This window comes from Dendrobates tinctorius, unplaced genomic scaffold (genome assembly GCF_039654945.1).
Source record: "Dendrobates tinctorius isolate UK_male_01 unplaced genomic scaffold, ASM3965494v1 ptg000047l, whole genome shotgun sequence".
NCBI lineage: Eukaryota > Metazoa > Chordata > Amphibia > Anura > Dendrobatidae > Dendrobates > Dendrobates tinctorius.
In genome coordinates this window covers 3,014,082-3,040,161 of record NW_027361715.1, presented here as the reverse complement: position 1 = coordinate 3,040,161, position 26,080 = coordinate 3,014,082, and the positions used below count along the sequence as shown (strand labels likewise).

Below are 26,080 nucleotides of genomic sequence, written 5' to 3'. Positions count from 1 at the left end.
CTGATGTGTCGCAGTTTTGCAGATGCTTGGTGGTGCAGGGGCTCTGTCGACATTTTGTGAAAGCCCGGAGCCCCCACACTTCCATTGCTGTAATGCTGTGGTCTGCAGGAAAATGGCAGCCGGAGGCGGCGCATTTGTGGATTGAGCTCTCGGGAGACAATATCTCGGCAGCGAGATCCCGTCTCCAGAGATCCTGGCATCAAGATCTCATCTCCCGAGATCTCATTCTGCGCAAGCGCCGCCTTCGGTGAAAATTTTTCTGGAGACCACAGCATTACAGCAATGGAAGTGCGGGGGCTCCAGGTTTTCACGAAATGCCGGCGGAGCCCTCGCATCACCTAGCATCTGCGAAACTGCCGCGCATCAGCATAGGATGGATGTGTGGGGTTTTCTCAAAATGGCATAGCTCCCGTACCAGCGAACCTGCCGCCCCAGACTGGGATGAGTCAGATTATCACCAGACCACCGAACACCTCCTGTGACCCTGCTCCACCAGCGCTCCCGATCACACCCTACCCCCCGATAAGCTGAATAATTCGTACTGTAAGACGGACCCTCATTTGACACATTAATTTTTTTCCCCTATTTTTCTTCTGAAAATTTGGGGTGCGTCTTATAGTCCGAAAAATACGGTATGCACTTTCTTTAGTTTGTGCTGCATACTGTCCCCTTTAAGCTGAAGGAAAAAATGCTTGTTTGTCGTAAAACTTTTAACCATAATTTTGGCACAAAGTAAGTCACAAAACAGCCACCTTGGTGAATGTGGGTAAATATGTGCGTATATCCAAGCATGAAGTGGGTTTTCTGGTGTAAAATAATGAAATTGTAATGCGAGCCTGATGTTCTCTTTGTTTCATTCCCTCTTCAGTAATTAATCTAGATTTGGTTTTGCACACCATGTGCAGATCTTGTAAAACACAAAGTGATCATCGTGTACTCATTTCAGTTCCCTTATTTCCTAGTAAGCCTGACTACACCCAGCATCTTCTTGGATGAGGTGTGTGTTAGTCCTGACAACTGGCTGTGAGGGCTCTTCAGTTCTTTATGGAGCATCTTTTTCTTCTATATAACTTTACTCAAGATGGATTTTGAGGATTTATTAAATCATAATTAAAAGTGGGAAATAAGCTAAATTAAAAGACTGTGACGCTAGTCACTACTCAGTGTGATGCTAGTCACTACTCAGTGTGACGCTAGTCACTACTCAGTGTGACGCTAGTCACTACTCAGTGTGACGCTAGTTACTACTCAGTGTGACGCTAGTCACAACTCAGTGTGATGCTAGTCACTACTCAGTGTGACACTAGTCACTACTCAGTGTGATGCTAGTTACTACTTAGTGTGACGCTAGTCACTACTCAGTGTGATGCTAGTCACTACTTACAGATTTGTCGTGAGGCTGGGTACTCGAGAGGTCTGGGGTCAGTACCAAGAGGGCTCATAATAAAGTGAAAAGACAAAAGTGTAGTCAGGTCACAGTCTCAGTATCAGGAAGGTAGTGGATCAAGGCAAAGGGGTTAGTCAAACAGATGGTCAAAGGTAAATCCAAGGTCCTCAACGGAGATCAGAGTACAACTCAGAGCACAAAGCAAGCACACATCACTTGAGCACAGCTACAATTAGCAAAGGTCTGACAAATGTCAGAATGCCGAATAGACCTGAAATCACCCCGAACGGATTCACAAAGCTCACACCTCTGCGTCAGATTGGACGGTTGACCTGCCACTCATGGTCCTGACAGCTCAGCAAGTCCTTGATCCCATAAGGTGGCAGAGCTGTCATCTATAGGACACCATGAGTGGTGGAATCATTACGAAAATCCTGTACCCACCTCTTCAATTCCTCACCATTCCAGCGACACCTCTCCTGTAGTCCACGTCTTTTTCTACTTGCTTGCTGCAGTGAACATACATGCTGCATTCCTGTGATAACTGCAGCCAATCAATACCATCAGCAGTAATGCGGGAGTGTATGCCATTATCTGCTGTGTCCAGTGACTGACTGCAGTGGTCACATGAATTAAATAACTGGGGATCAGCAGAGGAGTGGTGATGACTGGCGGGGGTTTGAAGAGGTGAGTGTAGTTTGTTTTCTCTTTAACCCGTCACCTGTTGGCTACATTTTTATAAACCCCAGAAAACCAATTTAATTCACTTTATCTTGTGCAATAATAGCAAATATGATGACATTTCAACACAATAAACCATTTATGGATCATTTTAGGTCATCCATTTTGGGAACGCCCCTCTATGTGCTAGAACACTGGACAGCCATTCATTTCATATATGTGGCTAGCCATTTCTTCTGCTGGAAATAACAGCTGATCGCCGACCTAACCTTCATGAGATCAGCATGTGAAAGCATAAAGCAAGGGACGGTTATGAGTTAATAATGAATATGAATAAAGCTTATGAATTCATTGAAGTGCATAAGCATATTTGTATTTATTTATGCACATGGTAATGGCTCCTAGCGCATAATAATGCTCAAAATTGTTTGTGCTCCTTGTCTGGCTTGTACTGTGCCCACACACAGTGCATTATTAGGACTGATCAGACATTGCGCAGACCAGGCGGCTCATCTCTTCTCATGATATACTCCATACTGGTTTGAACTGTTAATAAACTTCTTGCAGATGATAGAGGAGATGGCAGACGTGAGCTGTAATTCTTGCTCATTAGGATGTGTGGACCACACACAGAGCACGACAACGGCAGAATTTTCATCATGTTACATATGATTGAGCAGATCACATTGCCTACATTATAACGAGCCTGAGCTATCTGATCTCTGTATCAGATTTCCCTCCCGTGTAGCATGCACTGAATGTGACCTTATGCAACCTACACACATTTCCATCATCTGCGATTTTATCATTATAAAATCTCTCTCTCTTTACCACAAAAATGTGATTGATGGAAGAGACAAATGTTGGGAGTCATAGCGTTTGTCCACTTTCTAAAAACATTTCCTTATATGCAGAAAATACAAAAAACTGTCATTTACTTACTGTCTCTGAGTTCAGCTCGAAGTCTCTGCAACTACCCCAGACTCAAAATTTTAGCTGCCCGCCAGACTGTCATAGTGAGCTGGCTGATAGTCTCAGATTATTCTACAGCCAGCAATAGACACAGAGGCAATCAGTGCAATATTTTTACTTCAACCCAACTGCAAAAATCAATTTTTAGCCCAAAATATATGCATTTAATTAAAACAAACCTGTCGCCAGGATTTTACTAAGTAAACTACAGGCATTGTCAGGCTGACATTGTTAAACTGATTGAAATCCATCTTGCAGTTCTTGTGTAATCAGCGTTAAAAGTTTTCAGTTATTGAGATGCCCGTGCTCTGGGGTGGGACTGTAGGCAGAGTCTTATCTTCCTGCTGTAGGCCAGAGAAACGTTAAAAGTTTTCAGTTATTGAGATGCCCGTGCTCTGGGGTGGGACTGTAGGCAGAGTCTTATCTTCCTGCTGAAGGCCAGAGAAACCAAAAAAGAGACCTGCCCACAGGCCGCCCCAGAGCACAGGCATCTCATCAACTGAAAACTTCTAACACTGATTACACAAGAACCACAAGAAGGATTTCTTCACCCTTAGGTATAATTTTAATCAGTTTAACTCTGCCAACCTGACAATGCCTGTAGTTTACTTAGCAAAACCTTGCTGACAGGTTTGCTTTAAGAAACAAAATGTGTCCTGAAAAGTGGACCTTAAAGGTCCTTTTAATCTGTCCTGTATGAGCATTCATAAGGACAGTTCATGGGTTTGTGAAAACATGGCACCAATTTACTAGAAAACGGGCAATTGCTCAATCGTCACATTTCTTATGTTGCTCTAAAAATCATCATTGTTGACAACACATCTTCCCGTAGCAAAAAGGGAATATTTAGAAGGTATGGGGATTAAAAGATCAAAAAAAGTGGCAAAATTTAACATGACAATTTTACATATGTTAATTAAGGATGCCGTGCTGTAAAAAAAAAGAAGCTGCAAACAACCTCAGAGTTGTATGGAGTCGTAATACCCACAGAAATATACCTCCACTTGCATATGGCGGCATACAGAATGTTTCTACTATTGCGTCTCACACAAAAAAGTGGCATAAAATGTGGCGTAAACAGTGTAAAGATGAAGACCACAGAGCTGTAAGAACTTTCTATGAGGGGCCCCGTCTCTAGAGAGCTCATTCTTGACAAGTCCATGGACTCTGCTGTGTAATTATATTCTTATCCCTGTCAAAAAGATTTCGTCCTCTGGGGTAATGATTTCAGTCTAATGAATGTAAACAAAACACTGATTATCACTTTTGTGGAAAGGAATTCACAAAATGTTCATGCCGGGAATGTGTGCTGCACGCAGAAGCTGGGATCCGTCTCGTCACTATGATAGGACTGTTTATGGAGACACCATATTATCATTTACCCCCGAGAACAAGCGAAGGTTGAAAATTAAACTAACGGACAGACTTAAAAGTCATATAAATCACCGCAACGATTGTACGTCCTCACTCTGTATGTGTCTTGTTGGGACAGGAATAAAGTGATAGTTTCTTAATAGAAAATAGCATAAGTCTGCTTGTAGAATGACTAAAAAACATGCAAGACATCTTTAAGACATCTTCCTGAAGACAGCGTCGAGGCGACATTTTTCACAGAATTCAGTGACCCATACTACTTTGTTGGACACTGTCAATAAAAAAAAAATGGGGGGCTTAAATCATGAGTTTGTCTTCTGGACTCGATACTTAATCCCTTCACTACCAAGGATGGTTTGCACGTTAACTCCCGGGCCAATTTTTACAATTCTGACCACTGTCCCTTTATGAGGTAATAACTCTGGAGCGCTTCCAACGGACCTAGGCGATTCTGACACTGTTTTCTCGTGACATATTGTACTTCACTTTAGTGATAAAATTTCTTCGCTATAACGTGCGTTTATTTATGAAAGAGATGGAAATATGGCGAAAATTTTGAAAATTTTGCGATTTTCAAACTTTGAATTTTTATGCCCTTAAACCAGAGAGTTACGTAACACAAAATAGTTAATAAATAACATTTCCCACATGTCTACTTTACATCAGCACAATTTTGGAAACAAATTTTTTTTTGTTAGGGAGTTATAAGGGTTAAAAGTTGACAAGCGATTTCTCATTTTTACAACAAAATTTACAAAACCATTTTTTTAGGGACCACCTCACATTTGAAGTCACTTTGAGGGGCCTATATGGCAGAAAATACCCAAAATTGACACCATTCTAAAAACTGCACCCCTGAAGCTACTCAAAACTACATTCAAGAAGATTATTAACCATTCAGGCGCTTCATAGGAGCAGAAGCAACATGGAAGGAAAAAATTAACATTTAACTTTTTAGTCACAAAATGATATGTTAGCAACAATTTTTTAATTTTCCCAAGGGTAGCAGGAGAAATTGGACCCCAAAAAGTTGTTGTCCAATTTGTCCTGAGTACGCTGATACCCTATATGTTGGGAGGGACCACTGTTCGGGCGCACGGCAGGGCTCGGAAGGGAAGCAGCGCCGTTTGACTTTTTCAACCTAAAATTGGCTGGAATTGAAATTGGACGCCATGTTGCATTTGACGAGCCCCCAATGTGCCCAAACAGTGGAAACCCCCCACAAGTGACCCCATTTTGGAAAATAGACCCCCTAAGGAACTTATCTAGATACTTGGTGAGAACTTTGAACCCCCAAGTGTTTCACTAAAGTTTATACTGCCCAGGCGTGAAAATAAAAAATCCTATTTTGTGCCCACAAAAATTATTGTTTAGCCCCCAATTTTTAATTTTCCCAAGGGTAACAAGAGAAATTGGACTCCAAAAGTTGTTGTCCAATTTGTCCTGAGTACGCTGGTCCCCATATGTGGGAAAAAACTGTTTAGGCACACATCGGGGATCGGAAGGGAGTGACGTTTTGGAATGCAGACTTAGATGGAATGGTCTGCGGGCGTCATTTTCCATTTGCAGAGCCCCTGATGTGCCTAAACAGTAAAAAAAAACCCACAAGTGACATTGTTTTGGAAACTAGACCCCCAAGGAACTTATCTAGATGTGCCCCAACTAATCTAATGTTTCCGGTAAAGTAATTTAGTAGTGCATTGAGGTGTGGTACAATTTGAAGCAATCCTTCATACACAGGCCAGGTTTTTCGGGGCAGGTGTCGCATTGATAAATGGTGTCCTTGTGTATTCCGTTTTTGTAACACACTAGGAACCTTTTTTGCGATCTACCTCTTTTTGTAGCTTGCGGGACCTCCCCTGGGAAATGCTGACCTGGTACAATACGAGCACCTTTAGTTCCAGAAGTTCTGGGGCCCGCTCCTTCCAGAGTGCCAAACATCAGGGCCTTAACCACTACCTCCTGGAACTCAAGGTACGACGTATCGGTGTGGTGTGCACATTGTGACAGCAGGAATGCGATAACCATTACCAATTGGACAATGTGCACGGCGAGCTTTTTGTACCACATCTTGGCCTTTCTCAAAGCATTGTACTGTTGGAGGAGTTGATCGGAGTGATCAACGCCCTCCATGTTTTTATTGTACCCCAGCACACATTCAGGTTTGCTGACCTGTGCAGAGGTACCCCGTACAGTGCTGAGGCTGCTGCCATCACCGTGTATGGTGGTCAAGAGAAAGACATCCCTCTTGTCCTTGTACTTGACCACCAGCAGGTGGTCGCTACAATGGGCCCTGCTCTCACCTTTTCGGAGCATCTGCCCAAGTAGCGTCTTCGGGAGGCCTCTCTGATTTTTGCGGACAGTACCGCAAGCTGCGGTACTTCGCGCAGAGAGGGATTTGTAGAGTGGGACACTGGTATAAAAGTTATCAGTGTAGAGGTGATAACCTTTATCCAGCAGTGGGTGCACCAAATCCCACACAATTTTCCCACTCACTCCCAGGTCAGGAGGACACTCAGGGGGTTCAATCCTGGTGTCCTTTCCTTCGTACACTCTAAACCTGTGGGTGTACCCTGAGGTACTCTCATACAGCTTATACAATTTGATTCTGTACCTGGCCCTCTTACTGGGCAGGTATTGACGGAATCCGAGCCTTCCCTTGAAATGGACCAAGGACTCATCCACGCAGATGTTCCTTTGGGGCACATACGCTTCAGCAAACTTTTTGTTGAAGTGTTCGATGACCGGACGAACTTTGAACAGACGGTCAAAGTTGAGGTCATCTCGTGCGGGACACTGTGCATTATCGTTATAATGCAAAAACTTGTGGATGGGCTGAAAACGCGTCCGGACCATGACCATTCGGAACACTGGAGTGTTGTATAAAATATCAACACTCCAATATTGCCGAATTTAAGGCTTTTTCAGGAGACCCAAGTGGAGGACCAGGCCCCAAAACTGCGTCATTTCAACTGCGTCCACAGGAGACCAGTTAGTATAGGATGAACGCGGGTTTTGCTCCAAAAATTGCAGAGCGTACAAATTAGTTTGCTCCACCATGAGGTTAACAAAATCCTCAGAGAAAAAGACGTTGAAAAAGTCAATTTCTGTGAGGCCGGTGGTGTCAAACTTGATTCCTGATTCTGCCACAAAATCAGGAATCGGTGGCTCGTAATTTTCGGGGGGCGAGGTCCACACAGGGTCTGCTGAATCCGCTGCGGGCATGGTGGGCGCTGCCTCATCTTCTGTCCTGGAGCGTCTGCGTGGCGGTTCCGCAGGACCCGAGGAGTAAGATGAGGAGGGGGAAGAGGAAGAGGTTGAAGAATCTGAAAAATAAAGAAAAGTCGGTTCGTCATCCTCGCTATCAGTGTCTGAGGCAAGTAAAGCATATGCCTCCTCCATTGAATAGCGCTGTTGGGAGGAACGTGATGGTCGGGACATTTTTTTGTGTAAATATGGTGCTTGGGTGTACTTTATTTATAACTGTGTATGTGGTGGGGGGGCTAGTGATTGGTGCACACTATCCTGTAAGAAAAAGCTAAAAGGAAATGGGGCGCAAAATACCTGCGAAAAAAAGTCTAAAACAGCAGGTCCTAGATATGATAAGTGAACGGCGTCACTTATCAAAATTTAGTGGCTGCTGGATGTGTGCACAGGGGTGGCTCAAAGGGGCGGAGGTGAAAAAGAAAAATGGAAAACAGCCGGCACGAACTTTGATAAGTGAATTGCGTCACTTATCAAAATTCGGCGGCTGCTAAATGTGCACACGGAAACGACGCAAAGGGGGGTAAAAAGAGGGGGCTGGGGGGGTTGGGGTGGATGAATAGAGATCGGGCAGGGATCAGTTAGGGTTGTAGTTAGGTGGCACAAAAAGGGGTGAAAAAATGTAAAATGGCAGGCACAAGCTCTGATAAGTGATGTGCGTCACTTATCAAAGTTTTGCGGCTGCGGGATGTGTGTGCAGAGGTGGCGCAAAGGGGGCTAAGGAAAAAAAGCGAGCACGAGTGTTGATTGGTGAACTGCGTCACCGATCAACGCTCGGCGGCTGCGCACGGAGGTGGCGCAAAAGTGGGGTGGAGGGGGGTAAAAATGGGGGAAGGGGGAGGGGGGATTGGGGTGGATGAAGAGAGATTGGGCAGGGATCAGTTAGGGTTGTAGTTAGGTGGCACAAAGGGGGGTGAAAAAAATGAAAAACAGGATGTGTGTGCGGAGGTGGCGCAAAGGGGGCTAAGGAAAAAAAGCGAGTACGAGTGTTGATCGGTGAACTGCGTCACCGATCAACGCTCTGCGGCTGCGCACGGAGGCGGCGCAAAAGGGGGGGTGGAGGGGGTAAAAGGGGGGTGAAGGGGGTAAAAGGGGGGATGAAGATAGATTAGTGGGGTGAAGATAGATTGGCCAGGGGATCAGGGATCAATTAACACTTACAGTTGTAGTTTTCTTTCTTCTTCTGCAGGGATTGTGATGCTACAAGCTGTGGCACCACAATACCCAGCACAGGAGCTCTTGCTGCGTCCGACCTCCCTGCAGGAATCCTCAGCTAGAGTGAGGACCCCTACAGACAAGTCAGACAGGTCAGAGGCAGGTCAGGGGCAGGTCACAGAGCGGTCACATCGCTGCTGTGACCTGTGATTGGTGGGATCGAATGATTACATCAATCCCACCAATCCCTGCTCTGCCTGGTGACCATGGTAACTGCCTAGGATCGGAGCTCACAGCTCCGATTCCTAGGCAGGTCATGGCCAGGTCATCAGCAGGGCACACAGCGGTCACAGCGTGACCGCAGCTGTGCCCTGTGGCTGGCGTGATCGCCGATCTAATCGATCGTGCCAACCACTTCCTGCAGGCCCTGCTGGGCCTGTCCGAGGCTCCAGCCTAGGATCGGTGCTATTGCAGCACCGATCCAGGCCGGTACCGGCAGGGCACAGCGGCTATATTGCGCCGCTGTGCGCTGCGATTGGTGCGATCGATTAGATCGGTGATCGCGCCAATCTGGGGCTTTTCTAGCCTAGGATCCCGTTGTTTCAGCCAATCTGATTGGCTGAAACAAAGAGAAGTGCTGTGATTGGCTGTTCTGAATTGAACAGCCAATCACAGCTCACAGAGGGGCGGGCCAGAGCGGAGACTGCCCGGGATGCCGAGGCCATCTATCCAGAGGTAAGATGGTGTCGGCATTTTAATGCGATCACCGCGACTTAAGTCGCGATGTCGCATTAAAGGGCATGACGTACTATTCCGTCCATGGGACTTAGGTCCCAGGTCACATGGACGGAATAGTACGTCCAATGTAGGAAAGGGGTTAAAGGGGTTGTCCACATCTGGGCACATTATTTTGCTTATTTACTCAAATGCATGTATTTGAGGCTAAAAATAATTTTGGCTATTGGGTTTCATTAAAAATTTTGCACCGTTTTGCTTTTATAGGATCTCTGTTTCCTTGCAAATTCAGCTTTGGATCATAGTCATAAGTCAACTGAGAATTGCTCAGAAAAGAGAGATAAGTGAGACTGAAACTCTCTTGGTGGATTCTCATTTTACCCTTTCTGCAGCCAGCAATAGCCCGTGCAACATAGAAGCTGTAGAAGGCAAATGGTGCAATTTTTTTTAAGGAAACCTAATTGCAAAAATGACTTTTAGCTAAAAGTATATGTATTTGAAAAGAAAAATAAAGTATTTGAAGTTCGACAACCTCTTTAACATGTTGCAGTCATTTTATGGTACTTTTTTCATTATCCAGAGCTTTTCACGTTGTTCCATGCCAGGTAAAACTAGACATTCCCCCCCAAGCATTAAGCATGAAGTTCACAGAAGTCAACTGGTGACTTGTACCAGGATCATGGCGGTTGGATATATCTGACATTGTATCAGATCGGAGGGCAATTAGGAAAAGTAGGTGAGCACCATATGGGATTACAAGTACAGACAGCAAACTTAGCAAAAAAGATACACCAACAAAAATGTCACATCCAACAATTAGACTGAATAAGTAAACATCTTTTATTACCAAACTGTAATCATAGAATTTCTCCACAAACTGCTGCATCGAAAATAAAGCAAAAGTAAACAGTAAATCATGAGAGGTGACTAGGAGGGATACGTGTTTGTAAAGATACATCACAGAGATCATAAAGGAAAGACTAAGGCCCCCCCCCCCCCCCCCCCCCCCCCGTCACACATTGCAACACACCAGCGATCCCGACAATGATATGACCTTGTCAGGATCGCTGGTGTGTCCCTGCATGATCGCTGGTGAGCTGTCAAACAGGCAGATCTTACCAGTGATCAGGACCAGCAACGACACGGGTAACAAGCGCACGAGTCGCTTAGTTACCCGCAGTGTACCTTAGATACCAGCGTGCTGGTGCAGAGAGCTGGTATCCAAGGTAACCAGTGGGTTTCTAAGCACCACGATGTGCGCGCTTAGTTACCCGCGGTTTACCTTGGATACCAGCTCCAGCTAGCTGATCGCTGGTCTCTCGCCTGCCACACGCAGCGATGCGTGCTGGCCAGCAGGAGACCAACGATCAAAAAAATGTCCAGGGCTTTCGAGCATGATCAGCGATACCCGGCGGGGGGCCGGTCGCTGATAGGTGTCACACTCAGCGACATCACTGGTGAGGTCGCTGTTGCGTCACAAAACTTGTGACGCAGCAGCGACCTCGCTAGCAATCTCGCTGTGTGTGACGGGGGCTTAACCCATGTGTTTCACTAATTGACCAGCTTCCTAAGAGGTTCTGAGGGAATGTATTTCAACCACTAAAAAGACTGACGTCCTGGTTGGACTCATCCATCTGGTCCACTGACCAAAGAACTCTGGTGGTGTTTTACTAGATCCCACTTCCAGGACACCTTGTTTGAGGTCTTGACCTTGGGTTGGTCAGTTAGTGACTTCTATCCCGCTTGTAGATCTATATCCTAACATCAAAAGCTCAGACCTCCCAGTAAAAGACCTTTCCATGTGGTCCAATAAGTGGAAGATTTAGGATCCCTCACGGTTTTTAGACTGACCAATCCACTTTAGGTTCACAACTCATGTTGTATACCTAACTGGAAAAACAGCTGCGATCTACCACAATTATGCAGGATTTGCTCATTCCTTAGGCAGTGTATTGCCCACATACTTCCATCACTGTGCCAGCTTCTTGGCAGCTACAGTGTTTAGATGAAATTAACAGCCAAGGTGCCCACGTGCTACTATGTTTCTTCACAGTCTTTAAAGATGGTACACGTGAGCAGACAAACTAACAAACAAAATATTTACTGGATATCAAGGCATGTAATGTATGTTTTTATATGTGTGTGTGCATATAAGTATACACGTGTGCATTCGTGGATGTTTAGACATGCGGATAATTACTGACTATGCCTTTTTTCATGCCATTAATAAATAGGAAATTAGTAACAGCTTGCCGTAAAATTCGGAAAACTTAAAGTGTGATTTGGGAAAAATATTTTTCAGGATCTGAATCCATGTCAGTGTAAATGTTTTTGGTATTATGCCTATTATTCGTTAGTTACTTCTTCACATGTCGGCTGCCTTATGTCTCGTAAGAACAATACATGCATATACCATATAATAATTGAAGTGAAGAAGTGTTTGATGGTTCTATCCCTAAGTATTAGATTTGTCTTTGTTTCAAGTCGGCATGTAATTCGCATTAAAATATGCAGCGTTGGTGGATTCCACTGTTCCTCTAAAATTTTCACATCCTCACTGATCAAAAGCGAATCTTGCTGCTATTTGTCCATAGAATCCAGTCTAAAGCTGATAAGATCCCACATCTTTTTATAGTTGGTGAAGGAGAGAGCGCTTTGATGTTTTCAGGGAGGGATGGAGGGGGGTAAGATTTTCCATACGGGTGTTTGGCTAACACAACAAACACTGTTTAAAAATGTAACTTTGCTTAATTAATTAGCGATTCTGTTTAATACCCCTCTGATCTCAGTCCAACAAGGTATTTTGAGCCTTGAGAAAAAAGAACTTCAAAGTGCTGTTTAAGATGGTCTGAACAGGGGTGTTAACCTATTCATGGCTGGAAGAGTGCCAGCATCTTTATCAGGCAAACAATTAAGTTGTAAAGTCTTAGGGGCACTGGTTCATTGCACTCAATAAAAGGTAGGAAGTAGAATTATTCAATTGGTGGAGAATGCGGGCACGTAGTATACAAATCATACTTTAATAAAATTAGTAGCATTAATAATAATCTTGTATCTAACTGGTGATAACTATAGAAAATAGCATTATTGTAAAATTGTCATTAGGCTTTTAGTGCTTGACAGATCCATTATTACCAAAGAAAACTCTGCATGTTACATTTTTGCCTAGAAATATACACTAGAGCAAATGAATGCACTGGAAATGTATCTCACAATTAAAGAAATGAAGTGATAGCTTACAATATCTGCTGCATTGTTAGAGAATGCAACAATATAAAATTCAGCCTCAAGGAAAATGTCAGGGACCACTGCAGCCTATCAGGGACCTCTGATTGGTAGCAGCCTTTACATTTCATTTGAACAGGAAGAAACATCTCTCTTAGGGTACCATTACACATAGCGACGCTCCAGCGATCCCGACAACGATACGACCTGTAAGGATCGCTGGTACGTCATTACATGGTCGCTAGTAAGCTGTCAAACAGGCAGATGTACTCAACGACGCGGCAACGATCCAGCGATCCGTATAACGACCTCGGCAGTCGTTGGTACCTTGTCACACAGCAGCTATTGTGACGACTCAGACCTCGATAGGCGTGCTTCACCATTGCCTTTTCCACGCCCCTCTGCTCCGATTGGTGGCCACTACTGCACTATCATTATCTGATTGGGCGACCTCGTCATAAAAGACAACGTAGTAGCGCTCCCATCCATTGTTCCTGAGCGCTGTGGATCGTATTATACGGTATTCCTTCAGCGTTCCTGTGTGAGTCGCTAGTGTGTTATTATTTGTGGATTTCACTACGCGGTTTGCTTCAGCGTCCCTGTCTGAGTCGCTGAGTTTCTGAGTCGCCAATGAGGTCGATCGTCGTTGTTATGGCGTCAAACACAGCGATGCGTGCTGGCCAGCGGGACTCCAGTGATCAAAAAATGGCCCAGGACATTCGAGCACGATCAGCGACATCGCAGCGGGGGCCCGGTCGCCGCTAGGTGTCACACGTAGTGAGATCGCTGGCGAGGTCGCTGTTGCGTCACAAAATCGGTGACGTTTCAGCGATCTCACTAACTATCTCGCTATGTGAGACGGGGCCTTTACTGTTTGGCCAATTTGTGAAGGCTGCAGATAATCAATGTCTTTCCGTCTCCCCCCTTTCACTTATGTTGCTGCCAGGAAACTGTGAGGATGACACAATAGATCTGAGTTATGAATATTTTTTTTAATTTTACCCCACTGTGGGCCAAATAAGTTTATCTTTTAAAATAGTGTAAAATCCCTTTAATCTGGACACAAAAACATGCATATATTTTACTGTGTATAGGACAGTGCAAATATCCCCAGATTGTTTTTTTTTTTCCTGGAAGTACGGTATTTGACAAATATATTGCTTTTATCACTGCCATAACTTGATATTCTTATGTTCTGCAGTTGCCCTCCCTCCTGAGAAAAGCGAGGGGCTTTTTTCCTGTGAAGACAAGAAGGCAGGAGATAAAGACACCGATGGACGGGCAAAGAAACAGTTAAAATTTGAAGTATGTTCTTCGTCATCATTACTTGCAATGTTTTTTTTTTATTTGCTTCACAGACACTTTTCATACAGACAGGAAAGAAAAGTTAAGGTTTTCAAGTGATGACATATCATTCTGCAATTGTTTTAAGCAGCTGCCTCATATTTTCAGTAAGATGGCTGCAATATGAAGTATAAAGGGAATCTGGCACTAGGACCAACCCACTATAAAGTTTATATGGGCATGTAGCTAATAGAAAGTTGAATAAAATGATATCTTGATATATATGGTCCAATGTTTTATTCCAGAGAAATCCACTTTTTTTTTAATATGTACTTGAGCAGTTAAGATCTATGGGCCGGACATAGATCTCTCTGAGAATCTGCCCCAGGGCTTGTTTTAAATGGAAGGAGATATATGAGACATGTAATGGGTGATAATCTTCTCTCCTGATGTGCATGACGTAAGGTCCCGTTACATTTAGCGATGCACCAGCGATCCCCACAATGATACGACACGATCAGGATCACTGGTGCATTGCTAAATGGTCGCTAGTGAGCTGCCAAACAGGCAGATCTCACCAGCGATGCAGCAGCGGTCGGCTGTCGTCACTTACCTGTCACACGCAGCGAGGGTGACGTCTTCCGCCCGCGTCCATGGAGTCGCTCGTCGGCGCCAGCAGGAAGCCGACGACGAGAATTGGCCAGGACGATCTCGCGCGATCAGCGATATCCAGCGGAGAGCCGGGTAGGAGGTAAGTGTCACATGTAGCGAGATCGCTAGCGATATCGCTGTTGCGTCACAAAATCGGTGACGCTTTAGCGATATCGCTAGCGATCTCGCTATGTGTGAAGGGGGCTTAACACTGGTAATGTCCCTCTTTACTTACAAATAGCTCTAGAGGTACTTTTTCTTGGGAAGTCTGTGTCCGCCCATAGATCTTAACAGCTCATTTACATGTTAAGAAAAGTGTGTATTTAGGTCCCGTTACCTTTAGCGATGGACCAGCGATCCCGACAATGATACCACCCGGTCAGGATCGCTGGTGCATCGCTAAATGGTCGCTAGTGAGCTGCCAAACAGGCAGATCTCACCAGCGATGCCGCAGCGGTCAGAGGTCGTCACTTACCTGTCACACGCAGCGAGGGTGATGTCTTCTGCCCGCGTCCATGGAGTCGCTCATCGGCGCCAGCAGGAAGCCGACGACGAGAAACGGCCCAGGACGTTCTTGCACGATCAGTGATATCCAGCGGGGAGCCGGGTCGGAGGTAAGTGTCACATGTAGCGAGATCGCTAGCGATATCGCTGTTGCGTCACAAAATCGGTGACACTTTAGCGATATCGCTAGCGATCTCGCTATGTGTGAAGGGGGCTTTTCTCTTAAATAAGCCATCAGATTGCAGATATCAAGATACCATTGTATTCAGCTTCCTATGACCTACATGCCCATATAGATGACTTAGGAGGATTGATCCTACAGACGGATTCTCTTTAACATTATTGCCCCATTTTCTATCAGCCGGCACAAGATCTGCTGTTAGAGCGGCTCATGGTGTTAAGAACCCAATGAAACCATGTACAGTAGTATATGGTTGCTCTCTCATTTTAATGGTTATTATGGGACAGTCTCACTCAGGGCAACTTCCCTCCAACTGCCTATTATGGGATGTGGAAATCATTATAGAAGTTTCCCTTTGAGAACTTCCTGTATGAGCCAGAACGAATATGTGATCTGCTCTGAATGGCATCCATATAATACTACATTTCCCCTATAGTGGCTACAGTGAAAAGAATCGTAGCCAGACATGGCATCTAAGTTGTGTTTGTCCTCTTTACAACTGATTGATTAAGTATACTGTATACAGAGATAGTTTTCCACTTAATTTACAACCAGTCAATCACAGTTAATGGTTCGTCACTTCCCCGATTTCATATCCTGCCTAAGTATAACCTTTCAGGACTCTCTGTCTTTCAAACCATACGTCCAATTCCTCCACAAAAAGAAAACATTTCTGGAATCTGTTTTTTAACAACTTTGAGTCAACAAAAATGTTACTGGCATGGATTAGTCATCTCCTACCTAAACTGCTGCCACAGCCTTTACTGTGGCCTCCCATCTTCTACTCTTGAAGCCCTCAAATCCACCTTTGACCCTGCTATCCATTAATCTCTAACATCATTCTTTCTTAGCCAATCCCTTTACTGACTATCCATTGACTAGAGAATTAAGTTTAAAATATTAACAATGACTTACAAGTTGTCCATACGTCTCTAAACAAACTTCCCGATACATCACCCAATGTACCCTCTTATCCTCACAAGATCTTTTCCTCCTGTCTGCCCCACAATAAGCCTCTGCATGACTTATTTGTTGCAACCCTGTACTCTAGAACTCACCACCCCAACCCTTCACACTCCTAACCATCTATGAAACCTTCATTATCAACCTGAAAAGTCATCTCATAATTGAGCCTATAACCTCCAATTACCCCACACTACAGTATGAGCAGCTTCTATGCACACCTAATGTCTCCCTTGCCCTTCCTTTGTAGACTGTAAGCCCTCATAGGTGGGGTCATCTTGTGGAATGTGGAATGTTTTAATTCCCCGCCCGCACAGTTATGAGGTAGCAGATGAGAATATTGGTTGTTCGGTGTGCGGCACATTTACCGATTCCAGTACAGACATCATGTTAATGCTTTTGGTGTCCCCCTGATAGTTTAAAGCCAAGCTTTTTTCAGACACTTTTTATCTCTGATCCAGACCTCCTCCTCTTGCTCCTGTTTTACCTTCTCACAGAGAATCAGCCTAGTTGCGGAGTACCATGTAATGTGAGACTGGTACCGTTTGCAATATCTCAGGCTGGCTTATTACAGTCAGGAGGCTTTGAACTCAGTAGGGGACACAGACTCTTTAGAACTGCCAGAGGGAATGGATTTCAGTCAGCAAATCTAGCAGGTAACTGGGCTGCACACAACCCAGGGCTATTTCAAGCAGTTTACTTTGCCCGGTTTAACTCAATGTATTTTAAGCTCCCATTCACCGTCTCGATCCAGAACAATATAAGTGGCTAACAGGCTACTATTCCGTGCTGCTTGTATTATGTGTAGCTGTGAATGTATGGGGTCAGTCTACGTGTCCAAGTGGTTTTTGTATTAACGCCTCTTATTTCAGAGTTACAAAGTACCTTAAATTTGGGATACAGTTGATCTATACATTATTGTAAAGCTGTCAGAAATGAGCAGGTTGTGAGCCTTACTGGGTGTCCTGGAGCGCTATATTAATGAGTCAAGAGGGTGATCTATGTCTGTTCAAGAGTCACGCAGTCCCGGCATTGAAGAGGACCTGTTAAAAGGTCAAACAAGGCTATTTCTTTTCTGTTATTCTATTTCTGCCGCTCCCCCGAGTAGGCTTTTTTTGAATCCTCCATATAGTTACAGAGATAGGGGCATTGTTATTTAGGGGTAATTTTAGAGCAGCCTAAAGTAACGCCTCTACAAAGTCCCGTCAATCATAAAGCCATGCCCCCTTGGTAAACTTCACATCTGCCACCTATTTAAATCAATAGGGAGTAGATGTGCAGTGCCAGGCTACGGCACTATTCCATCGATGGAGCTGTGCTGTGCAGCGCCGCAACCGAGCAATTCCAGCAGACCCCTGAAATAACTGATCGACGGGGTGCTGGGTGTCGCACCCCCATCAATTATACACTGATGACCTTCCCTAAGTATAGGCCATTAATGTCAAAGTCCTGGACAATCCCTTTAACGTAAGCTCAAATGGCATCCAGCACGTGTGCAGAATGCAGCTATAGCCGATGCCATTACCACTTGCTTCACTGCGCATGTGCTAGCTGTGGAAGGAGCTGCCTTGTAGAACCAGGACTACAGGACTCAGACTGGAACTCCTTACCTTTGACTCCCTTTGGCAGCATATCCTTTTTTTTTTTATTTTTTGGCCTTTTTTCCCAGGTCATTTCAGGAAGAGACTTCTTAGAAAGCTATTTTTATTACACATAACACTATGTCTGCAGTTTACGGACCTTATATTTGATAACAGGATCCCTTCAAGTAAATTCTGTAGCTGAGTACCCCATAGATGTCCTGTAATCATTCTATTTTTCAAGATCCAATATAACTGTCTTGATTTTTACATATATCACTTAATTCTGTCTGCAACTTAGAGATAACTGATGATTCTATCATGAGATAAAATATAAAGCGTGGTATAAAGCACATGTCACATATATAGCATAAAATATTCAGACATTGTGTAAATGTACTATTTTTTCTCAGGAACTTCAGTGTGATGTTTCCGTGGAAGAAGATAACCGCCAAGAGTGGACATTCACCTTGTATGACTTCGACAACAGCGGACGAGTAACAAGAGAGGTATATTCCCATAATTAGATTTTTATACTATATGGAAAAAAGGGATAGAGTAACACTTTTTTAGTGTAGTAGGTGCATATTAATATGACCATTAAAAGAAAAGTCTCTCACCTTCTCGGGTTGTGCAGGTAGGGCTAACAATTCCAGATACCTCATAAACAATTGCAGGTGGGTGCTGTGGAAATGTCTTCCAGGGAGCGTTCCAGCAGGGTATAATCAGGAGGAGAGAATCCAGGTGATCTGCGCTCTCAAAGGCAACAAATGGATCATTCATCGTAATCGATAAAAATGTATTAACAACACAATGCGTTTCGACTGTACCAAGCCTTCCTTAGATGGACAAACCTGAGGAAGGCTGAGTACAGCTGAAATGCATTGTGCTTTTAATAAAAAAAATCAGTTCCGGTGAGTGATCCATTTTTTGCCTTTGGAAGCGATGGTCACCTGAATTCTCTCCACCTGATAATTAAATTTTTGCAATCTGTAGGGAATGAGAATAAACCTTTATAAATGTGTTATTTGGTCTCAAAGATGTCGCATAACTCTACACCTACATGGGATTGAACGGTGAAAGAAATGTGTTACTCAAGAGGCGCTAGACTGAATTATTTTGGACTCTTTCTATCTGATATGGTCATAATTGCATGGCGATGACGTCAGTGTTCCACGAGTATGACTCTATTGGCTTTCATAAAAGAGAATGGTGTGACTAAAAGGTCGTCAACATTTTTGCGTACAAGAATGCTGTCATGCATAATAGTAATGACCCGAAGTGTGACCCTGTAATGTCAGTACTTTTGATGGTCTAGTATTCCCTACTGCCTATGAAATGCCTCATTACTGGATGACACATTCCATGACCATTGCCAAGTCAGTGTGGGAAACACCCCGCTTCTGATGGCTTTGATGAGCCATCCACTCCTCTCTTTGTGCGTACAGATAACGACGTGTCTTTAATATTCTTGTTGAAAAGAATTAGCTAATAAAGTGTTTTCCTCCATTGACAGTCCAATTTATTTTGCACTTGAGTTCTGTTTCTACAACTGACAGGCCGCCCTGTAATTATCCGCGTATGAAATATGGCTAATCGGACTAAGATGAACTAATGTTTTGTGATCTATGAAGTGTTCTAAAAGTGCATGAGGTTTACCAGGCGTAGATCACCTTCACCCGCTGCTGACTTTATTAACCACTTGACCTTTTCGCTGCAGCATACTTGTCTCCTTAGTGCCTATGAAATAAGAGTTCTTTTTAGGCTTCAAATTCGGAAATTCTTTTCTTAAAAAGATAATTGTACACAACATCTTTTTCCATCAAATGAAACTGCTAGGTTTTTTCAAGGGGAAGGCGCTTCGAGAAACATTGGCGTTTTTTATACCAGAAGCATCTTTTTTAGCAGTTTTTGTTTTTTCACCTGAGTGCTTGGTCACTGATTTTTACGCTGGCAATTTTTTTCAGCTTTTTCCAACATGTGTCATTTTTTTCCAGGTTATTTTTTAACTCCATTCAACAATGAAGAAATTGCTGCCAGTTTATCAAGCAAAAACGCTGCTAAAATTATCAAAGTGGCACCTGGGCCTCTTCGTGTTATTGATGCTTTACTATTGACTTGTATTGTAAGGTATAGAGCGCCTTAAGAGTGGAAAATGCCTAAAGAATTGTCAGGTCACTACTTTTAGCCTCTTGGGGTCTTTGGATGCCTGAAGCTCAAAAGACTGAACATCTTAGCAGCAAGCATGTCTTTGCAGTATAACTCTTAACCTTTTTTTTATCTAGGACATTACCAGTTTACTACACACCATATATGAAGTATTTGATGCATCAGTGAATCACTCCTCCAGCTCCAGTAAAACCCTTAGGGTCAAGCTGTCGGTAGCTCCAGATGCCACACTGAAGAAGAGAACAGTCTTGCTGAATCACACAGGTGATGATTACCATTCACATATGTACAGTAGAACATAACGCAAAAGAATTTAGGGGCCAATTATGTGATGTATTTGATAACATTAGATTTACCTTAAAGGGATTTTCCATTATCACTTACCCACAGTATGATCGCTGCGATTTGGTCTGATCCTGGGAATTGAGGTCCCAAAGTCCCCTAAGATTGAAGAAGTAGAGCACGTACTTGACCATTACTCGGCTCACTTCTACGAGAATGGGAGATACTGTTAGTCCCCCGAAGTGAATGAGTGTGAGAATAGAGCGGAAGTACGAATGAGTGACCACCAGAGGACACAGGGATCTACGGGAATGATCATGCGATCATACATTTGTCACCGAGTTGGCACGCATGTACTTATTGGGTAAACCCATTTAATGAAGCATGTAAAAAATGTAACATAGACTTTAACGAGAACCTGTCATGTGGTACATACAGTCCATTCTGTATAGAGAAGAAGCCAAGCAGAATGATATATAAATTTGGTCTAAATGTTTATAAAATTCGCAATTTATTCATTGATATCTCCATTTTTGGTATAGTAGGCTGTCCTGCTATTGATTGACAGTCTTCTCTGTGTGAATGTGCAGCAGATAGCTGTCAATCACTGACTGCACCACCCACTGAACTCATGCAAATAAACATCTGGGATTTCAACAAATAAAATTCACATTTTACTGACTCTATTCCCACAATAAAGTCATATATCAATGTGATCAGCTCCTCCTGCTCTATCATATCCTGCCTGGAGGAAAAAATAATACAAAAACAGCCATTGATTTTTGGCTGCTCTGTTGTGAATTTTAGGTCTACAGATTACCTTAGGATAGGTTCACAAAAGGAGGCTGGAAAATCAGAGAAGTTTTCCAAATGGAATCCACTTCAGGCTTTTTTTTTTCTTGTGTTGTATTTTTGGAGGGTTTTTTTTCCACATGGTGTTTCGCAGCCTTTTGTTTAGATAATTCTTGAGCAGAAACCCCCAAGGAATCGGCTTTAAAAAAAAGTAGCCTGTCACTTCTATTTTTTTCTGCTGCGAGATGCTAAAAACCTTACCAGAAAACAAAACTGTCAAATAACGCAAAAAATATTTCAAAGAGTATTTAAAGATGTTTTTGTTGTTGATTTTGGGATGGTTCCATTTCTAAATTCTAAATGCTCAGAGAAAATTCTCAGTGTTCACCTAGCCTTTCACATTAAAACTTTCCAACTAACGTCTGATGATTTGTGTAATTTCAGAGATACAAAATGGAAGATACAGAAGTGAGAGCAAAGTGAACGAAGATCTTAAGAAGCAGCGTAGTTCTTCAAGGTACATTTTCGGGGCTTCAATTTTTACTTATGTCCATGCAGCAATAAAAACATTATAATACATTCATGCTGCTTTACCATTCAGAAGACGTGAGACATCAATGGCGCTATTCACCTAATGTTGAACTGCTGAAGAGTAATGATATCTTACTTAGCGCAGATTTATAGCATAACATATCTAGTAGTTTACTGAGATGAAAGTCAGGGTCCCGAGATCCTCAGAGAATATTTATGTTGGCAGCAGCTGATGCCTTCAGATCCTTGTTGTCTTACATTCCAAGCATGGCTGTAGCTCTTGTGTCTGCATTGGGTCTCTATGTGGAGAGACTCCCGGCGCTGGATTAGTCTTTCCTCTGTGATAAAAGTATCCTATGGCCTTCAGAAGCTAGAAGTAGACAGTCCTGGGATTTACTGTGTTCAAGATATATGGAAGGTGAAGGCAGATAAAGAAGAAGATAAAAGGGAGTGTTATGTCTGAGAGTTAAAAAATGTTACTCTGGGAAAAGTAAACGCATTGGGCACAGCTTTCAGATGATGTTCTAGGAGTACTCAACACAAGCCAGCTCTACGGAAAAATTAGCATTCAGCATAAGCTACAGTGACTATCTTTGGTGCCATAGGGCAGAATCCTATCTAATAAATTTAGGCTAGACCAACTAAAAATGCGGCCAATTTAATTTAGCTAAGTGGTTCACGCTGTTTTATAATTTGGTTGCACTTTTAGAGTGTTTACACCACCTAATTTTTACCACCAAAATTTCAATGCCATTCTGGCGCATCAACCAGCCATTTTTCTGTTTCCTTGTTTCCACTTTTCGGCTCCCTTTCGTCCGAGACCCATTGCTTTTTAAATATTTTCCATTGACATAGCCGTATAAAGGCTTGCGTTTTACAGGACAAGTGTTGGTTTTGGATGACACCAATCCGTTTACCGTACGGTGTACTGGAAAACTGAACACAAAATTCCAAGTGGGATAAAATTGTGAAAAAATGTAATTACGCAATTTTTCTGGGAGGGTTTTGTTTTTACATTGTTCATTATGCAGTAAAAAATAACCTGGCAATGTGATTATCCAGGTCAGTAGAATTATTGTGGGATGGAACTTTTTTTTTATTCTTTTTTTAGTTCTTTTTATTTTTTATTGTTTTTATTATTATTTAAGTAGTGAAAAAAAATGGGAAAATTGTAAAAAAAATTTATTGTTTATTCTGAGACCCATAACTTCTTTCTTGTATATCAGTGGATCCATGAGGTCTTGATTTCTTGGTGGCAAGGTGACATTTTTATTGATAATATTTTGAAAAACATTTGATCTCCTTTTAATGCATATTTTAGGGAGTTGCGATGATAAAAAAAAACCACAATTCTGGCTTTTTAATTTTATTCATCTTAGGGACATTTACTATATGGGTTAACTAATGTTATATTTTGATACATCAGACTTTTATGGAAGCAGCAATAACAAATATGCATTTTTTTACTTTTTTATTTTTAAAGAGGGAGAGGGTAAATATTTTTTTTCCTTTATGTATTTTTATAAACTTTTTTCTAATTTTTTTTCCATTTTTGAGTCCCCTTAAGGGAGCTTGAACCAGTGATCGTCAGATTGCTTGCTCTATAATCTGCAATACAATTGTATTAAAGTATATAGACAAAATGAGGTTCTTCTATAACCACAAGTTGGGCTTCATAGGATGACAAAGATGGCAGTCATTTGGGCCTTTAGCAGGCTCCCAGCTGCCATAAGAACCCATCAGACCTCCACATTTGCATCATGGGGGCCACTGGAAGTCATGCACGCTCGCTCTGGTGATCACACAATGCGTCTGTTAGTGATTGAGCACTGTCACAATAATATGTTGGATATGATATGCCGGGTATGATGCGGGCACAGCTGCTGAGCCTGCTCCATACACAGGGACTCGATATACCAGTACGTCATATGTCATGAAGGAGTTAAGGCCATTGAGAAACCCCTTTTATTTTAAGCTTTGCATCTGTTCCATCTAGACTATGCTCCTTGTGAAACCCAGAATGATGTATTTAAACAAGTTAGTTCTTTTTTTTTGGGGGGGGGGGGGGTTTGAATTTTTCACATGTGTTTTTAACATTACAAATCATGTGATTCAGTTATTCCTTTTAGAGGAAAAAGACGCAGTGGAAATCTAGAGAAAAACACTATAAACTGCCTGAAAGAAAGAGATAAAAAATAAATATAAGTAAAGTGAAAAATAAGGCCACCGATTAAAATGCAGTGTACATATTGCATGTGATATTTCCCTGCTGACTGTCAGTAAACTGCTGGCAGCAGTGTCTATGAGACATGAAAAACAGCAGAAAAAAGTACTATTATAAATTAGCCTTTTTATTCCCCAAAAAAGGCTATACATATTTTAAATGCATTTTTAGGGCCCATTAAGACTTCAGTGGTTTTTCTAGGCACGAGTTCGGTGAAAAAACACAGAAAAAACTCATGCACGAAGAAACTGTCGTCTGAATCAGGCCTTATGCTGATAAAATTCTCAATTACATCTTTAGACCAATGATCTATTCTGGTTTTTCTTATGGAAATCAAAGTCCAAGCACAAATTAGAGAAATGCAGTGACATCAAAGTCCAAGCACAGATTAGAGAAATGCAGTGACATCAAAGTCCAAGCACAGATTAGAGAAATGCATTGACATCAAAGTCCAAGCACAGATTAGAGAGATGTAGCGACATCAAAGTCCAAGCACAGATTAGAGAAATGCAGCGACATCAAAGTCCAAGCACAGATTAGAGAAATGCATTGACATCAAAGTCCAAGCACAGAGTAGAGAAATGCAGCGACATCAAAGTCCAAGCACAGATTAGAGAAATGCAGCGACATCAAAGTCCAAGCACAGATTAGAGAAATGCAGCGACATCAAAGTCCAAGCACAGATTAGAGAAATGCAGTGACATCAAAGTCCAAGCATAGATTAGAGAAATGCATTGACATCAAAGTCCAAGCACAGAGTAGAGAAATGCAGTGACATCAAAGTCCAAGCACAGATTAGAGAAATGCATTGACATCAAAGTCCAAGCACAGAGTAGAGAAATGCAGCGACATCAAAGTCCAAGCACAGATTAGAGAAATGTAGCGACATCAAAGTCCAAGCACAGATTAGAGAAATGCAGCGACATCAAAGTCCAAGCACAGATTAGAGAAATGCATTGACATCAAAGTCCAAGCACAGAGTAGAGAAATGCAGCGACATCAAAGTCCAAGCACAGATTAGAGAAATGCAGCGACATCAAAGTCCAAGCACAGATTAGAGAAATGCAGCGACATCAAAGTCCAAGCACAGATTAGAGAAATGCAGTGACATCAAAGTCCAAGCACAGATTAGAGAAATGCATTGACATCAAAGTCCAAGCACAGAGTAGAGAAATGCAGTGACATCAAAGTCCAAGCACAGATTAGAGAAATGCAGTGACATCAAAGTCCAAGCACAGATTAGAGAAATGCAGCGACATCAAAGTCCAAGCACAGATTAGAGACATGCAGTGACATCAAAGTCAAAGCACAGATTAGAGACATGCAGTGACATCAAAGTCCAAGCACAGATTAGAGACATGCAGCATCAAAGTCCAAGCACAGATTAGAGACATGCAGTGACATCAAAGTCCAAGCACAGATTAGAGACATGCAGTGACATCAAAGTCCAAGCACAGATTAGAGAAATGCAGCGACATCAAAGTCCAAGCACAGATTAGAGACATGCAGTGACATCAAAGTCCAAGCACAGATTAGAGACATGCAGTGACATCAAAATCCAAGCACAGATCAGAGAAATGCAGCGACATCAAAGTCCAAGCACAGATTAGAGACATGCAGCGACATCAAAGTCCAAGCACAGATTAGAGAAATGCAGTGACATCAAAGTCCAAGCACAGATTAGAGACATGCAGTGACATCAAAGTCCAAGCACAGATTAGAGACATGCAGTGACTTCAAAGTCCAAGCACAGATTAGAGAAATGCAGTGACTTCAAAGTCCAAGCACAGATAGAAGAAACGCAGTGACATCAAAGTCCAAGCACAGAGTAGAGAAAATCAGTGTGATAAGTTCTGTTGACTACTGAAAAAATACTTTTCTCTACAGGATGAAGGACTTATACAAACACAATATGCATCCACACTTGCCGTGGATCCAGATTACTGTGTCCTGCATTTCAGCAGAGTTTTGGATACTGCCAAGCCTATTGGGGAGGAGGAGATTGGAGGTATAGCCATTGACCTGATGGTTGCTTGGCTGACATTGATCTAAGATTTTGGCCAACCCAACATTGGCTCCATACTGCACTTGTGTTAAAGTGACCTAGGGGGGAATTTTTGATTCAT

At 42.7% G+C, this 26,080-nt stretch overlaps 1 protein-coding gene across 1 annotated transcript in view; it reads left to right on the top strand.

Moving 5' to 3' along the window:
* NKD1 (NKD inhibitor of WNT signaling pathway 1) overlaps window positions 1-26,080 on the top strand; it is a 103,079-nt gene that overhangs the window by 63,419 nt on the left and 13,580 nt on the right. Inside the window, exons 5-8 of the mRNA XM_073576178.1 lie at window positions 13,995-14,098; window positions 18,370-18,465; window positions 20,242-20,389; window positions 21,644-21,716. Of these exons, the coding sequence (XP_073432279.1) occupies window positions 13,995-14,098; window positions 18,370-18,465; window positions 20,242-20,389; window positions 21,644-21,716 (421 nt within the window). The remainder of the gene's footprint in view (window positions 1-13,994; window positions 14,099-18,369; window positions 18,466-20,241; window positions 20,390-21,643; window positions 21,717-26,080) is intronic.